At 52.9% G+C, this 21,127-nt stretch overlaps 3 protein-coding genes across 3 annotated transcripts in view; 1 reads left to right on the top strand and 2 right to left on the bottom strand.

Moving 5' to 3' along the window:
• Window positions 1-2,321, bottom strand: part of LOC125539074 (uncharacterized) — a 2,878-nt gene extending 557 nt beyond the window's left edge. Inside the window, exons 1-2 of the mRNA XM_048702443.2 lie at window positions 950-2,321; window positions 1-856 (exon numbers count right to left, since the gene is read on the bottom strand). The exon at window positions 1-856 is cut by the window's left edge and continues 557 nt beyond it. Coding sequence (XP_048558400.2) covers window positions 1-856; window positions 950-1,993 — 1,900 coding nt within the window. The 5' untranslated portion in view covers window positions 1,994-2,321. The remainder of the gene's footprint in view (window positions 857-949) is intronic.
• Window positions 2,322-7,819: 5,498 nt separating this feature from the next.
• On the top strand, window positions 7,820-8,434 carry LOC147986155 (uncharacterized). Its single transcript, XM_087541898.1, has one exon. It carries the CDS (start codon window positions 7,820-7,822, stop codon window positions 8,432-8,434), a length of 615 nt encoding a protein of 204 aa, XP_087398024.1.
• A 2,061-nt stretch (window positions 8,435-10,495) lies between these two features.
• LOC125533737 (annexin-like protein RJ4) lies at window positions 10,496-11,849 on the bottom strand. Its single transcript, XM_048697099.1, has 5 exons — window positions 11,774-11,849; window positions 11,502-11,647; window positions 11,214-11,432; window positions 10,910-11,125; window positions 10,496-10,792 (listed from the first exon to the last, which is right to left on the bottom strand). The coding sequence occupies exons 1-5, from the start codon at window positions 11,847-11,849 to the stop codon at window positions 10,496-10,498; spliced, it is 954 nt and encodes a 317-aa protein (XP_048553056.1).
• Window positions 11,850-21,127: the final 9,278 nt, after the last annotated feature.

Raw genomic sequence — 21,127 nt, 5'->3', positions numbered from 1 at the left:
GGTCGTCCTTGACAACGACCTCGGACTCGACGACGTGCGTGCCCGCCGCCGCCGCCTTCCCGGCGCTGTAGCAGCTCACGTTGGCCGACCCCTTGTCGTCGGCCGACCGGTCGAGCTCAAAGCTCCTGTTCTCCGATGGCGAGGAGTTGAGGTCCGCGACCGCTTCAAGGATGGAGCAGGCTTTGGACACGCACGCCGGGAGCGAGAACGCCGGCGCCGCCGCGGCCGTGTCGCTGGCGTTCTGCTGGTGGTAGCTCTGGATGTCCTCGAGGAGCAGGGAGGCATAGGAGTTGCCGTTGTGGTCGAAGTCGCGGGATGACCGCCTGGACGACCGGCCTGCCGGCCCGGCCTTCGGGTTGGCGACGCTCTCGGCCACGATGCTCACCGTGTGCGTCGCGTTCATCCTGGACGACGGTGCTTTTGTCTCCGACGCCATGGCCTCATTCAGGAAGGCGTGGTCGAAGTCTCGGGACGACCTCCTCGACGACCGGCCCACCGGCCCCGCCTTTGTGCTCGCGACGCTCTCGGCCACAATGTTCACCGAGTGCGTCGCGTTGATCTTGGAAGACGGCGCTCTGGTGTCTGGCGCAACGGCATCCTCCATGAAGGCGAAAGAACTGCCGCTGTGGTCGAAGTCCCGCGAGGACCGCCGGGACGACCGGCACCCAGGCCCCGCCCTCGTGTTGTTGACGACGCTCTCGGCCACAATGCTCACCGTGTGCGTCGCGTTCATCCTCGCGGACGGTGCCTTGGTGTCCGACGCCACGGCCTCCTCCATGATCTCCGCCTTGTCCTTCGTGATCTGGCAGCGCTCCCCTAACCTCTGTGAAACGGCAGCGACACTCTCGATGGGTTTCTGCGCGCATAATTGAAGGATTTGATGAGCAATTTGGTGGACAAAATTGATGGCTAAAATGCTCTAAATACTGAAGATTTTATTGATCCTTACCTTGTTTTGGGGCTTGCCGTTGTTGGTGGTGTGGTGGTTGTTGGCCAGTGCGTTCTCGTCGAGCTCCGACATGGGGTTGCGACGGTACGGCGAGTTATCGGCCTTCCTCGACGAGCTTCGGCTCAGCGACGGCCCGTGCGTCGGCGGCACCCCGGCGTTCTCATTCGCGACGGCCGCCACCCTTGCGGGGGAGTTGGACCTCAGGGTTGGCGACGCATACCTCTTCCCTGCCGGTGCAGCCTTCACCGGCGACGGCGCGCGCCCTTTTTCTCGGGCCGGGACCGACACCAACTTCCCGGGCTGCCGCGCGAACCGCTCGATGCCCACGGAGCTCGCCGCCGCGGGTGCGCCCTCGCCGCGCCGTCCCGGCGAGCGGCTCACCCTCCTGCTCCCGCTCCCGGCACCGCTTCGGCTCTCGTGGCTCGCCGACCGCTTACGGTCCGGCGTCCTCCGGCGCGGCGAGGGCCTCGACGCGGCGGCGCCGCCGCCCAGCCTGTCCCAGTCGCACTCGTCGTCGACGCCCCCAGCCCTCCTCTCCCGGTCGAAGTCGTAGCTCCTCTTGGATCCAGAGTACCTGCGGTGGCCCCCGCCGCTCTCGCCCGACGCAGCCGCCTTCCCCGACGCCGACGAGCTGCGGCTGAGCCGGCCGCACTGGATCAGAATCGCGTCCACCTCCTCCTTGGTGCAGCTCGAGGTACGCACCGGCACCCTGCTAACAACCGCCGGCTTCGCTGCCTCCTCGACCGGCGCGGTCGGAGCTGGGGGCGCCCTCTTCACCCCGTCGCTCTCCCCGCCGCTCGCCACCTCGGCAGCCGCGGCGGCGGCGGCAGCCTTGACCACGAACACCGTCCGCTTGTCCGCCGCCGGCTCCTCCGCCCTAGGCACAGTCGCCTTCCTGGACGGCGCCGGCTTGGCCGTCGTCGGCGCCTTCTTCACCTCCGGCACTAGCGGGCCGGCGTCCTTGCCGCTCTTCTTGGCCGCACTGCGCGGCTGCTCCTCTTGCCGCCGCTGCTGCTGCTGCTTCTTGCTGAGGCAGAGACCCATTAGCTCCGACGGATCCGGGACCTGGGGCTTGGGGGCGGAGCAGCGGTGAGGGTGAGGGTGGGGGTGGGCCGGAGTTGAGCTGAGGTGGTGCCCGGCGTTTGAGCGCACGCAGGACACAGCTTTGGGGCGAGTGGATTACAGTAAAGTGCGCCTCGGAGAGAGTGTTTTGTACTCCTACTAGTGGCTGCTGGCAGTGGCGTCTGGTGACCGATAGAGAGAGAGAGAGCTCGAGGGGATTTCAAAATTTTGTGGCCGCTCCGTGCGTCGGGGGCTGTGCGCGGCCCGAGCGGCGCACGGTGCGCACAGGAGAAAGCCGTTGTGGGCGCGGCCAATGGTTCCGCCCACTACCCCCGGTTGTAGGCGTCTCGATTCAAATTGAGACCGGACATTTTCTACTATTTGTATATGTGGAGTATTTTTTGAACGCAAAGAATCGACCGTTGTGTTGGGAGCACGTCCAGAGCTACGTGTCATGCTGATTCGAGTATTCGAGTTTGGCTGCAGCAGCGTCGTCATTCTTCCTTGGCCTCAGCGGGGAGAGAATCTCGTCTTCACGTGTCATGGAGAATTGAACCGCAGCTTGCGATGAGTACGATTTGAATCTCGTCATTCGATTTCGAATCACATCTGGATAGGATGGACCATGGGTCCGCCTCCGTCACCCTTGATCCGTTGACCCTGGCTCAGCATTTGACCGCGCGTGCCACCGTCGCAACGCGAACGTCACCTCCATCTCGTACGGACCCAACGGCAAAGCTTCGTACTGGCGGCTTGTGAGATTCAAAATACGCCGTATTTTCGACCAACGGAATCCAAAGTGCAGAGCACGCAGCATAGACAAAAGTATGTGGTAGTATTTGATCAGTGCCGCTGCAGCCGGGGGGCCTACCGCACTGTCACGGAACAACCAAAGCTGGAAAGCTGGACGAACGAAAGGGCCTCGGCAGTCGGCACGGCTGTCACGTCTCACGTGTCCCATCCTGTTGCATCTCTAACCTAACCTTGATTTTCATGTTAACGGGATCGGCAATTGCCAAAATAGTGACGGGAATGTATGGCTGGGACCCTTTCAGGCCGGTGTTGGCGATTCTTTGTTGTTGAAAAATTGGTGGTTTTGCCGCATTTCATTGATTATGGAGAACATGTTTAAGTAAAGAACAAGCACTGATTGTGGCCAATACAAAGAATTACTCTCCAGCATTATGATTCTAAGGTCACGTGCCATGTCATGTCATGGGCCGGCCCAGGGCGACGGCCCAAAGCGACAAAACGCAACCGAAGGCTGGCAAGGGAATTCAAAGCCCAAGAGAAGGAGAAGCAGAGCACGGCAAAGGAGCGAGCTATATGAAGCGAGAGGAGGAAGACAGAGGCGTCAAGCAACAAAAGGATAACCCAACCACTTTGTTCTCCTAGTATCTTTCCTCCTCCCTCCTTCCCCAATTTGTACCAACCCCAATTGAGAGGGAGAATTCTGCTGTGAGCATAACAATTGGTATCAGGAGTCGGTTCGTTCCTCATCGATTCGTGCGTGATCCGTCAGTTCGATTGGGGTGAGCAGCAGATCCGTCTGCTGCTGTAATTCCTATCCTTCGGCAGGAACTGCCGTCTCGGGTGGGCGATCTGGCGCCGAAGAAGCGGGGGCCGAGTGCTGTGGAGCTCCAAATTTCGGCGGCGATGGGCACCGTGGAGCAGCAAGGGGTGGAGACGAACGCCAAGCTCGACTCCATCTTCGAGCAGCTCAAGGGCGTCACCGCGCGGATGAAGACCATGGACTCGACAAGCCAAATCCCTCAGCGAGTCCGCCTCCCTCCTGCAACTCCATGCAGAGGACACGTCGGCGCGTCTGGATGCGCTGGAAGCGTCGCCCACACCACCTCAAGGTCCAGCCAACAACCGCGTCCCGCCAACCACGGTGGAAGGACGCACGGACGGCGTGGATCGGCCCCATGGGCACGGCGGGCATCTGCTACATCGGGGGTCAGTTCTCGGGGATCCACGATTCCCCGGACTGCCTCCGGACAACGGTATGCGACCCGCACCCAACCTGTTCGACAGAGAGCCACATACACCACATCGTCCTCATCTTGGTAGCACTCCCAAAATGGATTTCCCCAAGTTTGATGGGACCGATTATCAAGTATGGCTTGATAATTGTGAGTTGTACTTCAAGATTTACAGTGTGTCCGACTCGATGAAGGTCAAATTTGCCTCTCTGAATTGTGTGGGTAATGTTGCGCTCTGGCTCAAAATGATTCAGAAGCGCCGGGCGTTTGCAACCTGGCAGGAGTTCTGCACTTCAGTTAGAAAGAAATGGGGACGCGATAAACACAAATTTTACATGAGACAAATGTTGCTGCTAAGTCAAGTAGGCACGGTAGAGGATTACACAACAAAATTTGACACACTGAAACATCAAATCCTGTTAGTTGATCCCCATACTCATGAAGTTTTCTTTGTGGAACGTTACACATCGGGGCTGCGTCTTGATATTCGTGCTGCTGTAGTTTTGCATCGTCCTGAAGACGTCGATACTGCTAGTTGTTTGGCGTTGTTGCAGGAAGCGGAGCTGGCGCATGATCAAGGCACTTCTTCTGCTTCAACTAAGTCATTCCGCCAACAGCACAAGCAAAGCTCCTATGGGGACAAAACCAAGCAGTCCTCGGGTACCGATGATTCACGCAAAATGGCAGAGAAGCTGGAAACCCTGCGCAACTACGGAAAGGCCAAGAATCTCTGTTTTACCTGCGGTGATCCATGGGCGCGAGGTCACAAATGCCCAGACAAGGTGCCTATTCATGTCATGGAAGAATTGCTTGAGGTCTTGCAACTGGACGACCCCCCTGATCTGCAACACCTCTCGGACTCGAGCTCTGACGAGGAAGTGATGTTGATGTCGGCAGCCCTACAAACGGAGACACGAGTTAAACGACGCACTATGCGTCTACACGGCATGATTGGCAAGCGTCGGATACTGATATTGGTCGACTCAGGTGCGAACTGCTCGTTCGTGGATGCCAAACTTGTGGCTGATCTCAGGTTGACACCCCAGGAGATGGCACCAGCACAATATGTAGTGGCGGGAGGATCCACATTGACAAGCCCGCAATGGATTCCTAAGTTGGTGTGGTGGACACAAGGGCATACATTTCAGCAAGATGTTAAGGTATTACCCTTGGGCTGTTATGATCTGATTGTGGGCGCCGATTGGCTGGAGGAGCACAGCCCTATGTGGATACATTGGCGCAACAGAACAATGCGCTTCACGCATGAAGGGCGACGCATATCTCTGTCGGGAATCAAGGACAATGGCGTTGAATGCAAGCAGATTTCACCAAGGAAAATGAGAGGGTTGCTACGCCGAGGTGCAGTACAACACGGTATTCAGGTCCGTGCAATTCACCAGGAACAGGAACTGCAAGCCCTGACATCGAGCACTACAGCAACGTCGGTACGGCCCTCGGAAATGGACATGCCACCAGGGATTGCGGCTCTTATAGTGGAGTTCCAAGATCTGTTCCAAGCACCTTCAGGTTTTCCGCCTCGACGCCCACAAGATCACAGGATACCACTGGTCGAAGGAGCCCAGCTTGTTAGTGCTCGGCCGTATCGCTATACGCCGCAACGGAAAGATGAGATTCAACGGCAGATTAAAGAGATGCTCAGCCAAGGTTTCATCAGATTGAGAACCAGTCCCTTCGCCTCTCCGGTGCTACTTGTGCGCAAAAAGGATGGCTCCCGGCGTTTTTGCGTCGACTACCGGATGTTGAATGCAATCACGGTCAAAAACAAATACCCCATGCCAATAGTCGATGAGCTCTTGGATGAGTTGGCAGGTGCCTGCTGGTTTACAAAGCTGGACATGCTGTCAGGCTATCATCAGATATGTATGGCCGAAGGGGAAGAGTTCAAGACATCCTTCCGCACCCACCAAGGATTGTATGAGTTTCTGGTTAAGCCGTTCGGGGTCACTGGAGGCCCAAGCACTTTTCAAGGAGTGGTCAACTTCACCTTTGATGATCTGTTGCGCAAAGGGGTGCTCCTCTTTATGGACGACATCTTGGTGCATACCAAAACTCTAGAGGAACATATTAAGTTGCTCAAGGAAGTCTTCAGGAAACTACAGGAGCACCAGTTCGTTATCAAAAGATCTAAATGCGTGTTTGCCCATCAGAAATTGGAGTATCTGGGGCATATTATTGGAGCTGACGGTGTGGCCACAGAGCCATCCAAGGTAGCAACAGTAGCAGCTTGGCCAGTGCCCAACAACTTGAAGCAATTGCGAGGATTCCTCGGGCTCACAGGGTACTACCGCAAATTTATTCAGAATTATGGGATCATCAGCCGCCCTCTAACAGAACTGTTAAAGAAGGGGCTCATCTTCCAATGGACACCGCAGGCGGACAAGGCATTTACCCTGTTGAAACAAGCAATATGATCAGCGCACCTGTGCTAGCAGTTCCAGATTTCTCCAAGACATTTGTCCTTGAGACAGACGCTTGCAAGGATGGAGTAGGCGCAGTCCTGATGCAACAAGGTCACCCATTAGCATATCTGAGTAAGGCACTCTGCCCCAAAAATCAGGCTCTTAGTACATATGAAAAAGAATGCTTGGCATTATTGATGGCAGTGGAAAAGTGGCGCCCGTATCTGCAACATCAACGCTTCATCATCCACACTGATCACCAGGCATTGCGGCACTTATCTGAGCAACGATTGAGCACGAGCATTCAACATAAAGCGTTTGTGAAGCTGATGGGACTAGATTACACCATCCAGTACAAGAAAGGAGTACATAATGCAGCGGCTGACTCATTATCTCGTCGTCCCCAGTTGGAGCCGTTCTTGGCAATCTCTGCTCCAGTACCTGTTTGGTTGGATCAATTGGTCCAGTGTTATGCAGAGGACTCGCAAGCGACAAAACTATTAACTGAATTGGCCATCTCTTCTGACAACAGCCAAGGATTCACCCTATCGCAAGGTGTTCTCCGTTACAAGGGACGAGTGTGGGTTGGAACAAACAAGCTGGCCCAACAACATATCATCAAAATCATGCATGATAGCGCGGTGGGAGGGCACTCAGGTGTACTAGCAACGTATCAACGGATCAGACGCTTATTTGCGTGGCCCAGCCTGAAGAAAACGGTCACTGATTATGTGCAGCACTATGAAGTTTGCCAGCGTGCTAAGGTTGAGCACTGTCGCCAGCCAGGGCTCCTGCAACCCCACGACATTCCACCCCACCCGTGGCATACCTTGAGCTGGGATTTTGTGGAAGGGCTGCCTCGCTCGCAAGGGATGGACGTCGTCTTGGTGGTTATCGACAAGTTAACAAAATATGGCCACTTCATTCCCCTCAAGCATCCGTATACAGCCCAGCAAGTGGCGCAAGTCTTCTTCGATCAGGTTTATCGTCTGCACGGTATGCCTTTCCGTATCATCTTTGATCGTGATCCGATATTTACCAGTTTGTTTTGGCAAGAACTCTTCCGTCTCTCGGATACAATTCTGAATATGAGCTCAGCATGGCATCCGGAGACCAACGGACAAACGGAAAAACTGAACCAATGCATGGAAGCATTTCTGCGGTGCTTTGCTCATGACACACCGGTTCGTTGGGTGCGGTGGCTGCCCTTAGCGGAGCATTGGTACAATACATCCTTCCATACAACAATGGGTCGCTCCCCATTTGAAGCCTTATATGTGTATTCCCCTAGACCATTTGCATTGGAGGCGCCTGCAACCAACCCCGAGGTGGCGGAATTAGCAAGTGAGAGGGCATCCACGCTCGAGCTGCTGCGCCAACATCTGCTCTGAGCGCAGCAGAGGATGAAACGCCAAGCGGACAAGCATCGCAGCGAGAGATCATTTGCAGTGGGCGACAAAGTGTATCTGAAAGTCCAACCTTATTTGCAGAACTCCCTGGCAGCAAGGCGCAACCACAAACTCGCTCTTAAGTACTATGGTCCCTATACAGTGCTGCAAAAGATTGGGGCGGTCTCCTATTGCCTGGAGCTGCCGCCACAGTCCAAGATCCATGACGTTATCCATGTGTCGCAATTGAAGAAATGTCTGCCACCCAATATTGAGGCCATCGTCGAGGACAACACTCCACCTCCAAAGGACCTGCAACTGCTCACTCCCGAGATCATTCTGCAGACCAAGTTGGTACCAATCGGCGGCAAGACCACACCGCGCGTCAAGGTACGTTGGGCAGGCAGGCCAGGCACACACGACACCTGGGAAGACGCGTTCAGGCTGCAACGTCGTTTCCCTGTCCTGGCAACTTGGGGGCAAGTCGCTGCTCAAGGGGTGGGGAATGTCATGTCATGGGCCGGCCCAGGGCGACGGCCCAAAGCGACAAGACGCAACCGAAGGCTGGCAAGAGAATTCGAAGCCCAAGAGAAGGAGAAGCAGAGCACGGCAAGGGAGCGAGCTATATGAAGCGAGAGGAGGAAGACAGAGGCGTCAAGCAACAGAAGGATAACCCAACCACTTTGTTCCCCTAGTATCTTTCCTCCTCCCTCCTTCCCCAATTTGTACCAACCCCAATTGAGAGGGAGAATTCTGTTGTGAGCATAACATGCCCCTCCTTCAATCCAGAGTGTCTCTTCTTTCTTGATGTTGGAGAAAGACGGTGCTAGGCGTCGTGGAGGTGTTCTGCAAGCGTATAGCATTGCGTTCATTTCAAATTTCTTAAGAGACAAGAACGAGGATTGAAGCGGTTGATTTTGAAAAGCTACCATTGTGGACCAAGCCTGACGTGTGGTGAAACTACACTTCAAGATAAAAATCTTGGTACTCATACTAAAAAGGTTGTGTGCACCGCTAGTTGGTGCAGAGGCCGGGAAGTAAAATTCTCTCCCAAATTTTTAGACTTGGGAGGTCCTCGATCCACTTCTTCCGTGAGCCCGCGCCGTGCAGCCTCCCCTCAGCGCCGTCAATCGACGCCATCGAGCTTGCCTGTGCGGCTGACGACGACGGCGGGGCTTCATTCCTGTAGATTTGGAAGACAGCGCAGCGAAGGTGGACGCCATGAAGGAGGAAAATGTAGCGGTTGCGCCTGTTTCTACTTGGGAAACGACCTATGATCTTCATCCTTGATGGCATTGCCACCAAGACCCAACTTAGCGCCATCCCCCACACTGTCGAAGCGCTGCCTATGTTCGTGTCCAGACGTAACGAATTTGGTTGCGCGTGTTTGGCAGTGCCGGACGAGGATGACCGCCCAACGATTGATCCATGGTTGCGGCATCTACTAGATGGCGGTTACTGTAGGGCGTCGCCCATTCAATCCGACGTCAAGGGCGATGTTGGCCGGTGATCAGACCGGTGCGGAAATTCTCGCATCAGATGGTTCGTCGTCTATGTCTCTCTGGGCAATGCCTGTCAACGGTCAGGTCCTTCCCTTTTGGTATGATTTGCTTCAACAGGCGAGTACGACAGGGCTAGCGGTTGTGCGTGGTTATGTCGTCTAATGCAGATCAGCCACAGAATGCCACTTTGTGTGGACAGTGTGACACCTCCGGAGCGTCCCGAACTTGGAATTTCAGCGGCTGCAATGTCCTTCATCTCTATCAAAACTTCGTCGTGAAGTTACTAGTGCCTCTTGCGCATATGCAACTGTGGGGATTGTGGCAAGTGGAGGAAACAACACATGACTTTGATTGGGTGGTGCTTCTCTGAGTACCCAGTCTCAAGTTTCAGGGTGAAAATCCTATGTGTCACTCTAGTGTGTTATACCTGGCAATGTCGGCGTTCTATGCGTCGTTACCTTAGCAAAGTCATTTCTTGAAGTTTGCTCAGGCTTGATCTTCAGGGTGAAAACCCACGATCTGACCTTCGATAGTTGGATCTAGCGATGGCCGCGTCGTTCCCTTTCTGGAGGCGTCGTTTTTGGAGAACATTTTCTTGTAAGTCTTGTGTTGTCATGATATGGTTAGTGCCGATGATCGCGACTATCATTGTTTTCATCGGTTTTCTTTCGTTCATGGGCATTGCTCCTTGCCGGCGCGATCTTTTCTGTATATGCGTTTATGTTGGCTGTGTGTATCCTAATTATGCAGAGGTTGGGTGTGCACTCATGATGATTGTATCCCTCGATGCTACGATATGAGTCAATAAGAACGGTCTTTATCGAAGAAAAATGTGAGCGTGGAGGATGCTACCCTGGTGTGATTGGTGGCACCTTATGAGTGACAAAATTTTATTAGAAAAAAAATCTCAGCTGTTCAGGAGTATATGATTATATTTTTGAAAATACAGATATACGACGATAATAAAATTCAATAACTATGAATTATCAGTTTTATTTTTCATATTGTTAATCCAAATATTCTTCTTTCACACAAACAAAGTATTAAAATTTATTACAACCAATTTCCGCAGCAACACAGGAGCTATTATATCTAGTTGCCTAGACATTATTCATTAATTGAGATACTTGAAGTCTTGCAACACGGAAGACAGTAAAAAGCAGAGATCTTATTCTTGGATGCATATGGTTTATTGGCTAGTCCCAACAAGAGCCATGATGAAGGTCTTGAAGTCACCGGAGGTTTCCTTGGCGATGGCTTGCTCCAAGGCAACCGACGCCCTCCTGTGGAACTCGTCTTTGATGGCCCTGAGGTCCTTCTCCGCGTGCATCACCACCACCCGGAGCAGGCTCTCCTCGTCGGTCCCCGACTTGTGCATCGCGTTCCTCAGGACCTTGGCGAAGTACTTGTCCGTGTCGGCGATGCACCTCGCCGCGGTCCGCAGCACGCGCGCGTAGCCCGTCGGATCGGACCCATGCAGCAGGGCCTAGCCGATGGATGATACAGATGGCATTATATATTGACCACATCATCGCCTAATAAATTGATCCAAAGCCTGAAGAAATTTAGCAGATTTTTGGTTATGTATGGGCGGTGACCGGACCTTGGTGACGGTGGTGCCGTGCTCATCTCTGAAGCAGTTGAACGTGGCGCCGAGCTGGGCTCTGCTCCTGGTGCCCAGGACCCTAATGAGCTCCCCGTGGTCCGCCGTGACGCCGTTCTTCACGTCCGCTTGAATGATCTTCGCCTCCGATCTCGCCAGCCCGCCGTTCACCTCGTCGCCGTCGTACCTGTAGGTGCTCACCAGGGCGACCAAGAGCTGAACACAGCAGGGACAGGGATCGCCATTAGTTTGGGGAACAGAGCTTTCCCTTGTCGCGTGCTCTAGTGACAACCAGATATCATACGTTACGGAGGTTTCCCGTGGCACCAGCGGCGACGTCTTCCTCCAGCGAGCGCTTGTAGATGGCGTGGTAGGCCTGCTTCACTTCCAGGAGCTCGGCGGGCGAGTTGGCGCACGCGATCTCCACGATCACGGGGTACTCCTCGTCGATGCACTTCGTGGCGGCGTTGGCGATCACGGCCTGCCTCTCCGTGGGGTCGAGTACCCAGTAGCCCATCGCTGTCTGTAGTCACCAAGATCACTCGCTGGTTCATTAGAAGAAGAAAGGGAGATTCTGAAAATGTGTGGTCACCTGAAGATCGCCGGAAAGTTCAGACTGGAGCCGGTCGGTGAGGAGCTCGTTGTACTTCTCTTCGTACGCCTGCCGGATCAGCTTCCTCTGGGCCGCGTCCCGGTGAGCTAGTATGTAGATCACTGCCTGCTCGTCGGTGCCCCATCCTGAACCACAAAAATGTTGCAAAAATCACTACACATATTGCGAGGTTATGACCAAGATTCAGGACCTATGCACTAGAATAAATCGATGAACCGAAACAGCGAGGTAAATTCCGGGGATAATATAACCTTGGAAGGCCTTCATGAGCGCCTCAGCATCTTCAACCGGAGAAGGGACAACTTGAGGAACTGTGATCGTGGTCATCGCTCTCGTTCTTCTCCTGCAAATCTGATTTTCATGAGCACGCATACTCTGTTGGCATTTATACGGAGGCGAACTCTGAAACCACCAAAATAAAAGTTAGTGAGCATAAAAACTATGGGTGAAACCGATTGGTAATTCAACGGTTCCTGTTGGCTTACTGAGTCTTAAAAACCATTTAAAACTGTGTGTTACAGCTATAGCTGGTCTTTGCGGTTCTGGAAAGGAAAAAAGAAACTCGAAAGAGCAAACTAACCCTTCTCAATGCTTCGTGGTGTATAAGAATAGGACAATCTGATGTGACAAAACAATTAAGGAGAAAGAGCACTTTCATGACCCAGCAGAAATGATGCCAAGCACGCGGATCTATGCAAAACACTAATGAGAGAGTTTGATTGCCGAACAAGAAGCTAAGCACATATGGTCCTATGCATTGAGGAGTTTAGTTGGTGAGCTTTTTCATGCATTTAGTATCTCATTTTTCAACAAAGAAACCATGGTAACGGCCGGGAGGGAACCCTACAACACTTTTCCATTTTTTTTCTAGGGAGAATCCTACAGAGCTTATTATATAAATAAAATACCATAGAAAACTATCCTATTACACAAATTTTTACAGAAAGTATATTTACAAGATAAGATTTTTCTCAACAACCGTGGAAGGGTAGAAAATTGTCAACGCCAGATTTGGCCGTGCAAAAAAAAAAGGCAACCGCTAAAGGAATTGCCTCAAATTTCCTACTCTTGTGAACTGACTGGCTCTCACATGGTTCGCTTCTTGTGATGGGACCAGCCCATTCGGATTCAAGTTCCTTGTTTTCTTCCATTGATTTATTTCAACTTTTTTGAGGATGTTCGTTCCGTACGAGACTACATTCCCGTACGTCGACTATGTGAGGCTTGTGGTGATTTCATGAATCTGAAGATATACTGGCTCAGTCACTCTAAAGGCTCATAGAGAAAGGATGTGAGTGTATATGAGTATCTCCGTTTATACTTTATTTGTGAAAGAAATGAACTTCCCTACTCCCGTGAGACCCTTCGTGTGTGTCCCCTCCTCTCCCTCCCACCACCTCGCTAGTCACCACTTGGCGGCAGCTGTGACCCATGTAGAGCCCTTCCTTCTCAAGTCTAGTAGATATGATACTACCATGTAGCCCTATATATAGACCATGAAGAATATAGCTTCCAGTTGAGGTTCTCGGTTCCGATGTGGAAGACCTAGTTTTCTCATGCCGACGTTATAGTATCCAGGCCTCGTCCGATGGTCGCGCGTGTCAACCCCCTCCGGTGAGCAAAGGGAGCAAGTGATTGCCTCGCTTCCTATGGAAACCATGTCACCCATGATGAGTGACCAATCATTATGTATTGGGAGGGGGTGTTAAATAAATGATTTTCAATTTAGTTGCCAATTTTAAACTATGGTTGAAGGAAGTAACCATGGAAGCAAAACTTGCCAAAAGTACAAGAGCTACAATGAGGGATTAAGTAAAAACAAAGATGCATTCCGAGGTTCGAATAGTTGGCATTGTATGAGATTATGATTGCACGATGTATTGCTCTCGTGCATAGGCACGTATATATGATGTACAAAAGTGGGCCACAGACCTCAACTATACAAGAAACTAGGAGGCGGGCCCGATACACAATATGCACATAACACATATACTCAACACCCCCCGCAGTCGAAGCGGCACCGCGACTGATGCAAAGACTGGACCGGAACTTCTCAAATGACGCCGTAGGCAAGCCCTTGGTCATGATATCTGCAAATTGTTGGGAAGTAGGGACGTGTAAAACATGAATATGGCCAAGGGCCACTTGTTCCCGAACAAAATGAATATCCAACTCAATATGCTTGGTCCGTCGATGATGCACCGGGTTAGCGGAGAGGTAGACCGCCGAGACATTGTCGCAGTATACCACCGTGGCATGGTCAACAAGGCAAGAGAGCTCCTGAAGCAGCTGGCAAAGCCACGAACACTCGGCGACGTGGTTTGCCACTGCATGATACTCAGCCTCAGCACTGGAACGAGAGACCGTAGGTTGCCGCTTGGACGACCATGCGATGAGTGAGGGTCCAAGGTAGACACAATAGCCCGAAGTGGAGCGACGAGTATCAGGGCAGCCCGCCCAGTCTGCATCAGAGTAGGCAGTGAGGGCGGTGTCGGCGGAGGCGTGAAGCGTGACGCCAAGATCCATAGTGCCACAGATATAGCGGAGAATCCGCTTGACGGCAGCCTAATGAACGTCGCGAGGAGCATGCATATGAAGACACACCTGCTGCACGGCATACTGGATCTCCGGTCGAGTGAGAGTGAGGTACTGGAGAGCACCAACGATAGACTGATGGAAAGTAGCATCCGAAGCAGGAGAACCATCCGTGGCAGAAAGCTTGGCCTTCGTATCAACAGGCGTAGCGGCGGGCTTGCAGTTAAGCATGCCAGCGCGCTCGAGGAGCTCATGAGCGTACTTCCGCTGATGAAGGAAGAAGCCATCCGGATGGCACACCACCTCGACACCGAGGAAGTAGTGCAAAGGACCCAAGTCCTTGATGGCGAACTCAACGCGAAGACGAGTCGTGAGCCGACTGAGGAGACCAGCCGTACATGCCGTCAGGATGATGTCGTCGACATAGAGCAGCAAGTAGGCCGTGTCAGAGCCCTGATGATAGATGAAGAGCGAGGCGTCCGAGCGGGTAGAGCGGAACCCAAGCTGGTGGAGAAACGCCGCAATGCACTGGTACCAAGCATGCGGAGCCTGCTTGAGTCCGTACAAGGACCGCGAAAGCAGGCACACGTGGTCGGAAAGCGCTGGGTCAACAAACCCGATGGGCTGCTGGCAAAAGACCTGCTCCTCGAGGTGACCATGGAGGAAGGCGTTGGAGACATCCATCTGGTGCACCGGCCAAGCACGGGAGACCGTAAGGTGGAGAACCGTGCGTATCGTGCCGGGCTTGACGACCGGAGCAAAGTTGTCGGCGAAGTCGATGCCAGCACGCTGTCGGAAGCCACGAACGACCCAACGCGCTTTGTAGCGATCAAGGGTACCATCAGGACGGAGCTTGTGTTTAAAGACCCACTTCCCGGTAATCACGTTGGCGTGCCGGGGAACAAGCTGCCACATCCGGTTGCGCAATGATACGTCTCCAACGTATCTATAACTTTTGATTGCTCCATGCTATATTATCTACTGTTTTGGACACTATTGGGCTTTATTATCCACTTTTATATTATTTTTGGGACTAACCTATTAACCGGAGGCCCAGCCCAGAATTGCTGTTTTTTGCCTGTTTTAGGGTTTCGAAGAAAAGGAATACCAAACGGACTCCAAACGGAATGAAACCTTCGGGAATGTGATTTTCTCATCGAATAAGACCCAGAAGACTTGGACCCTACGTCAAGGCACGAAACAGGAGGCCGGAAGGCGCGCCCTCCACCCTCGTGGGCCCCCTGTTGCTCCACCGACGTACTCATTCCTCCTATATATATCCACGTACCCCCAAACGATCAGATACAGAGCCAAAACCCTAATTCCACCGCCGTAACTTTCTGTATCCACGAGATCCCATCTTGGGGCCTGTTCCGGAGCTCCGCCGAAGGGGGCATCGATCACGGAGGGCTTCTACATCAACACCATAGCCTCTCCGATGAAGTGTGAGTAGTTTACCTCAGACCTACGGGTCCATAGTTATTAGATAGATGGCTTCTTCTCTCTTTTTGGATCTCAATACAATGTTCTACCCCTCTCTTGTGGAGAACCATTCGTTGTAATCTTCTTTTTGCGGTGTGTTTGTTGAGACCGATGAATTATGGGTTTAGGATCAAGTCTATCTATGAATAATATTCGAATCTTCTTTGAATTCTTTTATGTATGATTGGTTATCTTTGCAAGTCTCTTCGAATTATCAGTTTGGTTTGGCCTACTAGATTGATCTTTCTTGCAATGGGAGAAGTGCTTAGCTTTGGGTTCAATCTTGCGGTGTCCTTTCTCGGTGACAGTAAGGGCAGCAAGGCACGTATTGTATTGTTGCCATCGAGAATAACAAGATGGGGTTTTCTTCATATTGCATGAGTCTATCCCTCTACATCATGTCATCTTGCTTAAGGTGTTACTCTGTTTTTAACTTAATACTCTAGATGCATGCTGGATAGCGGTCGATGAGTGGAGTAATAGTAGTAGATGCAGGCAAGAGTCGGTCTACTTGTCTCGGACGTGATGCCTATATACATGATCATGCCTAGATATTCTCATAACTATGCTCAATTCTGTTAATTGCTCAACAGTAATTTGTTCACCCACCGTAGAATACTTATTCTCTCGAGAGAAGCCACTAGTGAAACCTATGGCCCCTGGTTCTATCTTTATCATATTGATCTCCTACTACTTTGTTATTTACTTTGCCTTTATTTTACTTTGCATCTTTATCATAAAAATACCAAAAATATTATCTTTATCATATCTATCAGATCTCACTCTCGTAAGTGGCCCTATAGGGATTGACAACCCCTATTTGCGTTGGTTGCGAGGATTTATTTGTTTTGTGCAGGTACGAGGGACTCGCGCGTAGCCTCCTACTGGATTGATACCTTGGTTCTCAAAAACTGAGGGAAATACTTACGCTACTTTGCTGCATCATCCCTTCCTCTTCGGGGAAACCAACGCAGTGCTCAAGAGGTAGCACGCAACAGGGTGTCAAACTCCTCTTGCATCGCAGCCATCCAGAGAGGTCACGAAGAGCGCCTCGAACGGAGGACGGCAATGGCGACGGCTCAGAGGTGGACGCCGCATGAACGTAGTCATCCGAGGCGTAGCGCGAGCTCGGGCGAAAAACACCCGTACGGGCGCGGGTGACCGGACCGGCCGGGGGCGCCGAGGGGGCCGCGGGGGCCACGGGCGCCAACATCGGGGGCACCAGGGGCGCCGTGGGCGCCGAAGGAGCCGCGTGCGCCAACATCGGGGGCGTCAGTGCCGCGACTGTAGGAGGCGCCGCATGCGGGGGGGGGGGCACCTCAAAGCCAGGGGCGGGCCAAGAGAGACGCGTGAGCGCCCTGGGAGAGGCGTCGAGGAGCCCGCATCACCAGCGGCGGGAGGAACAGCCGGAGGTACCTGGTGAAATGGAAACACATGCTCATCAAAATAAACGTGCCGGGAAGTGAACACACGGTGGGAGACGGGATCGTAGCACCGATATCCCTTGGAGTTGGAGGGGTAGCCGATGAAGATGCAAGTGATAGATCGAGGTGCAAGCTTGTGAGAAGCAGTGTCGGCAGTGCTGGGATAGGAAAGGCACCCAAAAATACGCAAGTCGTGATAAGACGGGGGGGGGCATACTGACGAAGCTATGTACCTAGGATAGGGTCATGGACCTGTCCAAACTGCCCTACCCAAGGACATCTCTAGAAGAAATCACCTTTCAATCGACTTGGAGGTGTTCCACTCGACAGACTCGAAGACACTCAACCAAGAAGCGATCACTCGACCAAGACCAAACCACTCGACGGCCAGGAGACCTAAAGGCACTCCGCATGCTAACGGTCGGTTATTAAGTAGCCTTTATGGTCATCATAGCACTTTATTAGGGGCGTTACCAGTAACGCCCCTAATAAACCATACACGCATAATCCAGTCGACCGCCTCCGGGCTCCGAGACGTAGGGCTATTACTTCCTCTGAGAAGGGCCTGAACTCGTAAACCTCGTGTGCTTACAACTTCTCCATAGCTAAGATCTTGCCTCTCCATACTTACCCCCCTACATTACTGTCAGACTTAGAACCACGACAGTTGGCGCCCACCTTGGGGCAGGTGTTTTAGCGATTTGTTGGAGGAGTTGCGATCTTTTCCGATCCGAATCATCATGGTTTCCGGCGGAGTTTTGGTGGAGGGCCGCAAGATCCGTCTCGGCGCGCTCACGTTCATCGCCGACGACTCCGCTTGGCTTCAGGAGGCTCCGCTCGACGTGGACGCGCTCCCTGTCCGCGGGGCGACGCACTTTCGCGCGTGCGTCCGCGGCATCCTTTTGCGGCAACCGTCGACCCACTATCGGTCGGCTCCTGTGCTGTCTTCCCTTCCTGTTTCCCGCCGGCACAAGCGCTCCGGTCGGTCGAGACTTCAGGGGTGGGTGAGACACGCGGTGGCATGCCAGTCGGCCACCCCTCAAGTCGCGGCGATCGAGCCCGACGAATCCCTCTACGGCTTGTTCGATCTGTCGACTGGCTCTAGAGAGACCGCCTCCGAGTGCGACAACAGTGATCCGGCGGCGGAGGTTCTGATGGTCGATAGACCGCCCAGTCCTCCCGGTTTTCCCCGCACCGACGGAGGCGCGGGTGGAGGCGACCCGTCGCGTCCCCATGAGGAATATCTCCCCGAGCCTCTCACGTCGTTGCAGAGAGAAGAACTTCGTCGCCGGAACATGGATGCGCTGCACACTCCTATCGTCGGAGAAACCCCCGAGGATCGTGCCTTGGAGGACGCGCGCCTGGCAAACTTGGACGAGCGCACTCGACTGGAGAACCTCCAGCGAGCACTCGACGAGCGTGCGCGACAATGGATTCCCGAATCCAGTCGACGTCAGCTCTTCCCGCCCCCGCAGGTATATCGAACTCCGATTCAGAATTTAGCGGCTGCAGCCCGTATAGCAGAGTCGATTCAGCCTTCCCAGTCGAAGGCTGGCAGAGGCTTGCTGCAGATTAGAGCGTTACTCCGGGCAGCAGGAGACCAGAATTTCGCTGTTTCTCAGTGGTGGAACAGGATTCACAGCAGATCCGTTGCTGCAGACATAGTCCAGTCGGCTCATAGCCCAAGATCGCCCCCGAGGCGTGAGGGACGTGGGGATCGGCGTAATCAGTACGGGAACCGTGAGCAATATGATCACCGATTCGATCGTGATGATCGACGTCGAGTGCCCACCCCTCCCCCGAGGAGCGGGTCGTATGCGCCTCGACAGCAGGATGACAGGCGTCCTCGTAGTGTTGGGCGAAGGATTTCAGTCGACTCCAGGGAGCCAGGCTTTGATGCGAGATCCATTCTCGTTCAAGGTTTGGTCGACAGGAATAGAGCTCACCGAGAAGGTCACGACAGAGATGCACCTACCAGCAGTAGAGCACATGTTTCGGGGCCAGAGTGCTTTAGTAGAGCCATTAGGGCCGCTGTGATTCCTCCCAACTTCAGGTTGGCGACTGGAGTCAGCAAGTTCACTGGTGAGTCCAAGCCCGATACTTGGCTTGAAGACTACCGAGTGGCCATCCAGATTGGCGGCGGCAATGATGAAGTGGCCATGAAGCACCTGCCTCTCATGTTGGAGGGTTCGGCCAGAGCATGGCTGAACCAGTTAGCACCCAGCAGCATTTACACTTGGGAAGATCTCGCCCGAGTGTTTGTCACCACATTTGAAGGAACATGCAAGCGACCGGCAGGGCTGACTGAACTGCGGTCTTGCGTGCAAAAGCCGAATGAAACTTTGAGGGATTACATCCAGAGATGGATCACGTTACATCACACGGTAGAGAATCTGCCTGACCACCAAGCAGTCTGTGCCTTCAAAAAAGGCGTCAAGTACAGAGAACTGAATCTGAAATTCTGTCGGACCGGAGATATGTCTTTGAATCGGATGATGGAGATTGCCACCAAGTACGCTAATGGTGAAGATGAGGATCGACTCAGGAGTGGCAAGCTCAAGTCAGTCGCTCAAGAAACCGGAGGAAATTCCAATCGGAAACAGAAGCGGAAAGCCGAGCCAGCTGCTCCTGGGGAAGCCTTGGCTGTAACCCAAGGAAAGTTTAAAGGGAAACCCAAAGGACCTTGGAACCCCAAGAAAATTAAAGACCAGGATGGAAATGATGTGTTGGATTTGCCATGTCTCGTCCACACCAAGAAAGATGAAGAGGGTAATTTCATTTACCCAAAACATACCACTCGACAGTGCCGACTCTTGATCTAGCAGTTCCAGGGCAAGCAGCCCAAAGATAAGGAAAAGGAGTCGGACAAAGTTGAGGACAAGGAAGATAGTGACGATGGATACCCTCAGGTCAATTCCACCCTGATGATTTTTGCTGATGTTGAAAGCAAAAGTCGACTGAAAGTTATCAACCGAGAGGTGAATATAGTTGCTCCGGCGACACCCAGTTATCTGAAGTGGTCTCAGACTGCCATAACATTCGACCGGTCCGATCACCCAACGCACATCGCCACCCCTGGGAGGCAAGCTTTGGTGGTCGACCCAGTTGTTGAAGGCACTCGACTGACCAATGTCTTGATGGATGGTGGCAGTGGTTTGAACATATTATATGCTGAGACGTTGAAAGGTATGGGCATTCCGATGTCCAGACTCAGTACCAGCAACATGAGTTTCCATGGAGTCATTCCTGGGAAGACGGCTGAATCACTCGGCCAGATTGCTCTTGATGTGGTTTTCGGTGATTCCAAGAATTACCGCAAAGAAAAGTTGACGTTTGAAGTTGTAGACTTCCAGAGTGCCTATCACGCTATTTTGGGCAGGCCGGCTTATGCACGCTTCATGGCCCGACCATGTTATGTGTATCTCAAACTGAAGATGCCTGGCCCCAAAGGTGTGATCACTATCACGGGCAATCGGAAGAAAGCGGAAGAATGTTTTCAGAAAGGTTCAAAGATCGCTGATGCTCAGATGGCAGTGGTGGAGCTGCAGGAATACCAGAAGACTGCAGACCCGAGTGATTTGTTGCGAGCCAAGAAGCCCGCTACAGAATCAACTTTTCAGTCGTCTGGCGAAACGAAGACAGCTCACATCCACCCGACCGATCCCAGCGCTGCTCCAACTCATATCTCAACAACACTCAACTCCAAATAGGAAGAAGCGCTCATCCAATTCCTCCGTGAGAACTGAGACATTTTCGCATGGAAGCCTTCTGACATGCCGGGTGTTCCCAGGGAGCTGGCTGAGCACCGCCTAAGAGTCGACTCAAAAGTAAAACCTGTCAAGGAACATCTCCGACGGTCCGCCGTCCAGAAGAGAAAGGCTATTGGCGAGGAGGTGGCTCGGCTCTTAGCAGCGGAGTTCATCCGAGAAATCTACCACTCCGAGTGGCTCGCCAACGTTGTCATGGTCCCCAAGAAGGACATGTCACTTCACATGTGCATTGACTTTAAACATATCAATCGGGCCTGCCCGAAAGATCATTTTCCTCTCCCCCGCATCGATCAGATAGTCGACTCGACTGCGGGATGTGAGCGACTGTCTTTTTTAGACGCCTACTCCGGGTACCATCAGATCCGTCTGTATGGACCTGACGAGATCAAAACAG

The sequence above is a fragment of the Triticum urartu genome, chromosome 2A (genome assembly GCF_056163025.1).
Source record: "Triticum urartu cultivar PI428250 chromosome 2A, HENAU_Tu73, whole genome shotgun sequence".
In the NCBI taxonomy this organism is placed as follows: domain Eukaryota; kingdom Viridiplantae; phylum Streptophyta; class Magnoliopsida; order Poales; family Poaceae; genus Triticum; species Triticum urartu.
The sequence above is the reverse complement of the archived record's forward strand: the minus strand, read 5'-3'. Positions and strand labels throughout refer to the sequence as shown.